We start from the raw sequence: 7291 nt of genomic DNA on the forward strand, positions 1-7291 counted from the left end.
GAGAAAAGGTGGCGGAACTCAAACCTGGCCACGCCCTCATCAAACCCTAGGACCGCCCCTTTAGAGAACAGGAATGCAAGTAAAATTTGGGAGGGGCTATTTCCGGTGTGGGAGGGGCTATTTCCGGTGCGGCCGGCCCGGAAAAAGGTGCCGGAACGCCGTTCCGCCGCGTTCCGGCTGAAAAAAAGCCCTGCCTATAATGTATTTCTTATAAATACATTTCCTTTCTGTTATAGTTATAAATATAGTTATTCATTAATCATTGCTTAGATTAGAGTCCCACCTTCATACACTCCAGTCTCTAATACAGGGGTGTCAAACTGCCGGCTCATAGGCCGGTTGCATCATGTGGAGGCCGCACCCACCCCAGCTCCGGCAATGCAGGGGAGGGAAGTCACGATACGTCGCGACACATAATGTGACGTGGCGAGTTTGACACCCATGCTCTAATATATTACTTTTCCACTGTGATCTGATGCAGTGACTTGTTCACATAGACTGCAACATAAGCACTTACCTCTTTGAAGTAGTTCATTTTCTTTTCTAGCTCTTTTGCAGTTTTGACAAGTTCAACTGATTGCTGCTTGAGAACTGCTGCATGAGTAAGAGTTTCCTTTGTGTTCTGCTGCAGAGAAGCACTTTCATATGTTAAGGAGTCAATAAAACATACAATTTAACATTCAAATAAAAACCTAAAAGGGACCACAATTCTGCTCATAGTTATGAAGAGTTCATTTCATTTAAATACCTGAAATCAATGAATTGATTCTCCATAATTTGGATAGTTTTATTCTCCATCCAAATTTACCAGTTTGTGATTAACATCTTGATGAATCATTTGTTATTAGCCCCCCCAAAGTATACAATATAAAACACATTCAAATATTTTAAAAATTGCTAACTTGTAACTAACATGCAACATATTGTGTTAATTTCATATAGCATTTTAATTATGTGAAATTGACTTCCAACAATTGGTCCTAGTATTTCAAATTAAATTGAGGATTAGGCTATAGTGCAGTCTAGTGGCCATGGTATAATTTGTATACTAAATGCTCAAAAGTTTAGAAAACATTACATAAAACATTTGAAAAGATGAAGTTCTGCTAGCTTCTATAAATCTGGGACCAAGTTAGTGATGTTAATTCCATTTCAAATAAAACATGAAATAAAATTGCATCAATGTATTGAATGCATGTACACTGGTATTATACTCTGATAGAATGGTATCCAGGAATAAAACAAATTACTCTGCTCTTGTGTAATCCATCCTCAAATCTCAAATTGGTTCATTGGACTACTGAAACAAAACTAGAGAGACATATAGGAGGAGAGATGAAGAATAGTGAGGGCATAAGTCCATTTTTAGACATAGGCTATAAGCCAAATTTGCTTTAAATTCTATCCCCAAAATTTAAGATGCACGATGTATAATGGATGGATAACAATTTACATTTAGTAGTTCTAAAAATAATATATAACTAATTATTGTGATAGTCTTTTATTTAACTAAGTAGAATCATTTTAAACCAAATTTAAATTAGTATTTCCTATTTCCCTATATGGAGCTTGATTACACTTACGTATCCTGAATATATGAGCATTGTCCACAATTACTTCTCGTCATTCTAATTTAGTTAGTTTCTTAAATGGCAAAATACATTATTGCTACATGTGCTTATCAACTGACATAACAGCTTGCAACTATCATGATAGAATCAATAGGAGTTGAATGGATACATATGTGTGGCCCATGAAGAAAGTGACTGGAAAGGACCAGGTTCTGGAAAAAAGACGGTAATGAATTAATCTCATAACTGTTCTGCATCTTATTAAACAGCAAAGAAGGAAAACGGTCCAAGTTGTTTATTCTATTGTTCCAGTAGAAATAGTTATTAATAATAGTAATAGCAGTAATATTAGTTAATACACCCATTTATGATTTTGCTCACATAGCAGTTTTACTGAGTGGGTGAGAGTTATTGCTATTGCTATCAGGAACCACAATTCCTTCCTAATATACTAAAAATCATTCAGAAAGCTATCACCACCAATCTAGTTTCTATGAATTTGTGTCATAGTAACACAATATTCATGATACTCAGGTATACATCTTTTAATGATTGTTGTCCCATCTCTTCTTTTATTAAGATAATCTTTTTTTTTCTTTGAACACATTCAGTATATGAATTTTGCTAATTCCTTTCAATTTTAGTTAAACCTAAATTTTATGTCTCAGAACAATTCTACTTCATACCAATCCTGTCCAGTTTTTTTCTTTTTTTCGCATATTAGTTTTGGGAGATGTAAATAGATACATCTATGCATATTTACAAACCTCGTGGTATTTTGGAAAAAATGTAACATTAGAAACCCAAATCAGCAGTTCTAGAAAGTGTTTATGAACTGAATATGTAGAGATTACGTTTATGAGAATGAAAAATTAATTAATCTATGTATAAAATACAGTATTAATCCAAATAAGTAGTCTTTAAAAAAAAAAGCAAACAGACACATTAAGCATAATATGACAGATTTCAGAATAATGCAATCTTTATCAATAGCTTTTAATTTCAGGGGGAAATGCCATTTCAAATATGCCCATAAGGGAAAATATTCTGAAACAATAATTTAACTTTTATGTTTATTTTAACTCATAGTCTGCATAACTAAAGACTCTGAATAAATGAAATTAAAATTATTTAAAGCATATTTTACTGTGAAGATCTATCAATTCAGCTTCTTTCTGCTTAAGTAATTTGGAATTTTGTTGAACTTGATCTTGAATTTCTTCATATTCTTTTTTTTCACGATAATATTCTCGGGCAATTGTAGTTTCTAAATATTTTGCTTGGTGCTGCCTGAAAACTTCTTGATATTGATTCATATAATCCTGGTACATTTTTCTTTTAAAACAAGAAAATACAGTCATTTTTCACTGGTGATTAATTGTATTTTCAAAAGATTAGCACATTTTACAATATACACTCTGTTCAACTGAAGTTTTGCAACAATATTAACACCATATACTATTATTTAATTAACTGTGAATATTTCTGACAATTTGTATTTATTATTAATACATATTATTACTATTAACATATGTGGCATCCTAATTTAACTGCCCATGAAAAAATACTTTATATTGTTCTCAAATGCAATTTTCACTTCTATTTATTAATGAACAGAACATCAAATTATTCAAAATATAACTATCTCTAATCATTTAACAAAATATGGCTAGTAGGACACTGGATATAAAATAGATCATTGGACATTGCTCTTCAGCTCTCAGATTCCTAAAAGACAGATTATGCATCATGAATACAGTCTGCCAAAAGACTGTATCCCTATTGCCAAAAGATGTAAGGCTGTAATTTCAATGTTTTTTTCCCATAATGTGGGTTTGTAAATCACCCTTTCCCCTTAAAATAATATTTTATATTATTTCAGAATAATTCTGTTGTTGATTGATTCAGTCTTATGTATTCAATCTTTTAGCACTGTAGTATATATATTTTATTAATTTTATTTTTCTTAATTTAATAAAAATATGTTTGATTTTAAAAACTCTATACTATTCTGGTTAGTAAACATAATACAGATATTTAAGTCGTAACATGAAATGTCTTTCAAATGTTCAAATGTCTTTGCATACTTGTCTTTTTCCGTTGCTTCTTGGTAATTCTGAAGTTCTTTCTGTAAAGATTCTTCATGTTTTTTCAAAATAACATATGTTGGTTTCCAGCTAGATCAGTAAGTTTAAAATAATAATAATTATCTATTTGTTGAGCCAGCATAAGAATTGTCCGAAGTAACAAAGCTATAATATACTGTAATTCTCTCTGAACTCTTTCCAGTGTCTCAAGATCTTTTTTATATTTGGTCACCACAATATAAAAAAGATGTTAAGACACTGGAAAGAGTGCAGAGAAGAGCAACAAGGATGATTAGTAGCTGGAGGCTAAGACATATGAAGAATGGTTGCAGGAATTGGGTATGTCTAGTCTAGTGAAAAGAAGGACTAGGGAAGACATGATAGCAGTGTTCCAAATTTTTAAGAGGTTGCCACAAAGAAGAGAGGGTCAACCTATTTTCCAAAGTATCAGAAGGCAAGACAAGAAACAATGAATGGAAACTAATCAAAGAGAGAAGCAAACTAGAACTAAGGAGAAATTTCCTAAAGGTGAGAACAATTAACGAGTGGAATGCCTTGCCTTCAGAAATTGTGGGTGCCCCATCGCTGGACGCTTTTAAGAAGAGACTGGGCAACTACTTGTCTGAAATGATATAGGATTTCTTGCTCAAACAGGGAGGTGGACTAAATGACCTCCAAGGTCCCTTCCAATTCTGTTATTATGTTCTAGTGCACTGCATTTTTGAATGACAAGTTAAATGTTATCAATTTGCTATTTTCCATTTTTTCCTTTAACTGCTTTATCCTGATTATGCCTCCAATATTGCAAACATTCTTCAAAGGAAAATTGTTTTAACCCCTTGATGATTTGAGTTACATTACTCTGCATATTTTCAGCTTTGTACAATTTCCTTTGGGTGCAATCTGGAAGCAATTTTAAGGAGTGCAAGCAGATATGACATCATTGCATAAATGTCATGACTTACATATTTGTAACTTGTACTGTGACATAATAGCATAATTGCATTATTATGTGATGATGTCATTGATCACTTGGCATCATTTAGACATCACTGTGTTATTATAGACAATTCTTTTTATTGGTTTTTTAGTGATTTTGAGAATTTTTCCAGTGAAGAGAAGAATACAGTAAAAAGAAAAGCATAAAAATGGTTTATATAAATAAATATAAGTATATACAATATACTTACATGTTACAGTTCTCTTTATTAGTATTATTTTGTCTGCATAAGTTAAGAATTGCTTCCTCACTTTTATTTATTTCTTCATGTAGGTGGCAGATTTCACTCTTTTCCCTCAAAATGTTTGCAGTATATACTGAAAATAATTTTTTACGTTGGTATATAAAGAATTTAAGATTGAAACAAACACTTTGTGACATAGCATAGACATAAGCATCTGTTCCCAACCACAGTGACACCAAAATGACAAAACTTATTTTGTGAAATGATAAAATATCTCTAGCATTTCATATTTGTATTATGATATCACATGCAGAAATGTAAGGGAGAAAATTGCAAGGGAGAAAATAACTAAAGTGATAATAGATCTAAGATATTGGAAGGCAGAAATAAAGCTGCTATGGGAAAAGTAGTAAGAATATGAAATATTCTATAATATGAAATATTAAATATTCATGAAATATTAAATATTCAAAATGAAACTCAGTCTGCAAAAGTAAAAATAAATCCATGAATTGAATCATGGCATGATGTTTTGCTATAATATTACATCCTTTTTATATATTCATAAAATATACTCACGCTGTATCTGTTGTCTTTCATATTCCTTTGAGTAAGATGCTTGTTCAAGCTGAAAAACTGAACAAGATATATACATGTTTTGTATTGATATAAATAAAATTTAAATGTAAAAAAGCAATATGCATTTTCAGTCATAGTTTGGTCAATTTTTATTGCCATTCTACATGAATTTAAGTAGTTGAATCATAGTATGCAATTTTCCCTATTTATTCTGGCTCTAATTCTGTATCTCCAAATTACTTTTACTATTACAGTTTAGAATTATTTTTCTTGCTTACAGCGTCCCCTTGTAATATCCATTTAAATAAGCCAGAAGGCAAAATAATAGAAATGGGAATAGGAAAAAGCAAATTGAAAATGAGAAGTAATAGAAAAGTTCAGGGTTAACAGATCTGACCTGCAAATATCTGAATGATCTTTAGTTGTAATTCTATTCTGTTCCAAACAACATTGCTCCATATGTAATTTCTTAAACCATTGTCTGCACCAAGAAATGCTTTAGTGAGACTATAACTAATGTCATTTCTATGTAATGTTACATCCTCTCATAAAGAGATTATATAAGGACCATCTGTACAATTAATTCAGATAATTCTAAAATTTTGAATACCTGGGATAAAAAGTTACAAATTTCTTTTAGTGACTATTTTTTAGGATGAAACTTTTCAACCTACCAAGTTGTAGCAGCAGTTTGTCCAGATTGCTTAAGAGAGTGTCAGCCATTTTGCAACCTAAATTTAAAAGCAGAGAATCACTCAAATAATATTTGTTTTATTGTTTGTTGATTTATTCTAATTTATTCTAATTCCTATATTCAAACTTATTCATTAATAATTGTTATAATCATTATTCCCAATCCTACAGTGTAAGACTGATCACTCTTAGCCTCCATGCAGATGGGGAAATAAGATCAGTGCCTCAAGTTGTGCATGACAGTTGTGTACAATACAACAATGTACTTAAAACTTAAAACTTAATAATACAAAACAAAAACTGCCGCTATATATATATTCGGAAATAAAAACAAAAATTCGATTCTTGGGAATGTTCATGGTACCAAAGATATAAAGACCACCAAGAGAATATCTATAAAAATATGGAATATATATATATATAAGGTAGTGGCTACTTTTTGGTCTGCTGAAGTTACTGTTCAATTTCTTTTTAGAGTTTAGTATTATCACAGATACAAATAAAAACACATAATCTATTCAATATATCCATCTGAAACCTGTAGAAAATTCTTATACCCCCATCACTGGAGCATTATTTAAGTGAGGTAGCATCTAATTCATGAGCAGGTAAGTGTGAGGCAAGCCAAACACAGGAAGGTGGGTCAGAAGGACCAATGGACTTAGAGATAATTTCTCACAAACAGGGGGTCACCTGCTGTATCTCTCTATAGTTAGCCTCTAAATGGCTTGCTAATATGAGGTAAATTTTGTGACGCTGCACTTCTGCCTCTTTGCTCTTCTAAGCATAGTGCTGAGCAAAAGGATGCCCCATCCTTTGCCCCTGCCTGGATATGTCTAGTCCCCACTCATGGATCCATATGTCAAATAATTTTGAAATTAAAAAAATACCCTCCTGGATTTTTTAAAAAAACTTTACAGACCAAACCAACTGGATTGTACCCTTCCTTTATCATATCTCTTCATTGCCCACTTAGCTATCTTTTTTTATTTGTTTGTTTTTCCTTATAGGAAAGGGTTTCAGTATTCCCTAAATGTATTTATTTTGAACCAGCTCTTTTGACAATAATGTGATCTATAGGCATCAGCAACTAGATTTATCTTCACACTTGAAAAAAACAAAAACCCGTGCTTGTTGATTTCTGCAAACTGAGACCCAGCAGCAAATTATGGCAATT

The 7291-nt window shown here is 31.8% G+C and overlaps 1 protein-coding gene across 1 annotated transcript in view; it reads right to left on the reverse strand.

Moving 5' to 3' along the window:
• LOC114923504 (protein SIX6OS1-like) overlaps window positions 1-6152 on the reverse strand; it is a gene marked incomplete at its 5' end in the record, with an annotated part of 19046 nt that extends 12894 nt beyond the window's left edge. The window contains 7 exons of the mRNA XM_029286564.1: window positions 518-638; window positions 1741-1783; window positions 2719-2906; window positions 3659-3748; window positions 4849-4975; window positions 5422-5478; window positions 6096-6152. Coding sequence (XP_029142397.1) covers window positions 518-638; window positions 1741-1783; window positions 2719-2906; window positions 3659-3748; window positions 4849-4975; window positions 5422-5478; window positions 6096-6152 — 683 coding nt within the window. The remainder of the gene's footprint in view (window positions 1-517; window positions 639-1740; window positions 1784-2718; window positions 2907-3658; window positions 3749-4848; window positions 4976-5421; window positions 5479-6095) is intronic.
• Window positions 6153-7291: the final 1139 nt, after the last annotated feature.

Source organism: Protobothrops mucrosquamatus, unplaced genomic scaffold (genome assembly GCF_001527695.2).
Source record: "Protobothrops mucrosquamatus isolate PMUCROS unplaced genomic scaffold, P.Mucros_1.0 scaffold4085, whole genome shotgun sequence".
Taxonomy (NCBI): domain Eukaryota; kingdom Metazoa; phylum Chordata; class Lepidosauria; order Squamata; family Viperidae; genus Protobothrops; species Protobothrops mucrosquamatus.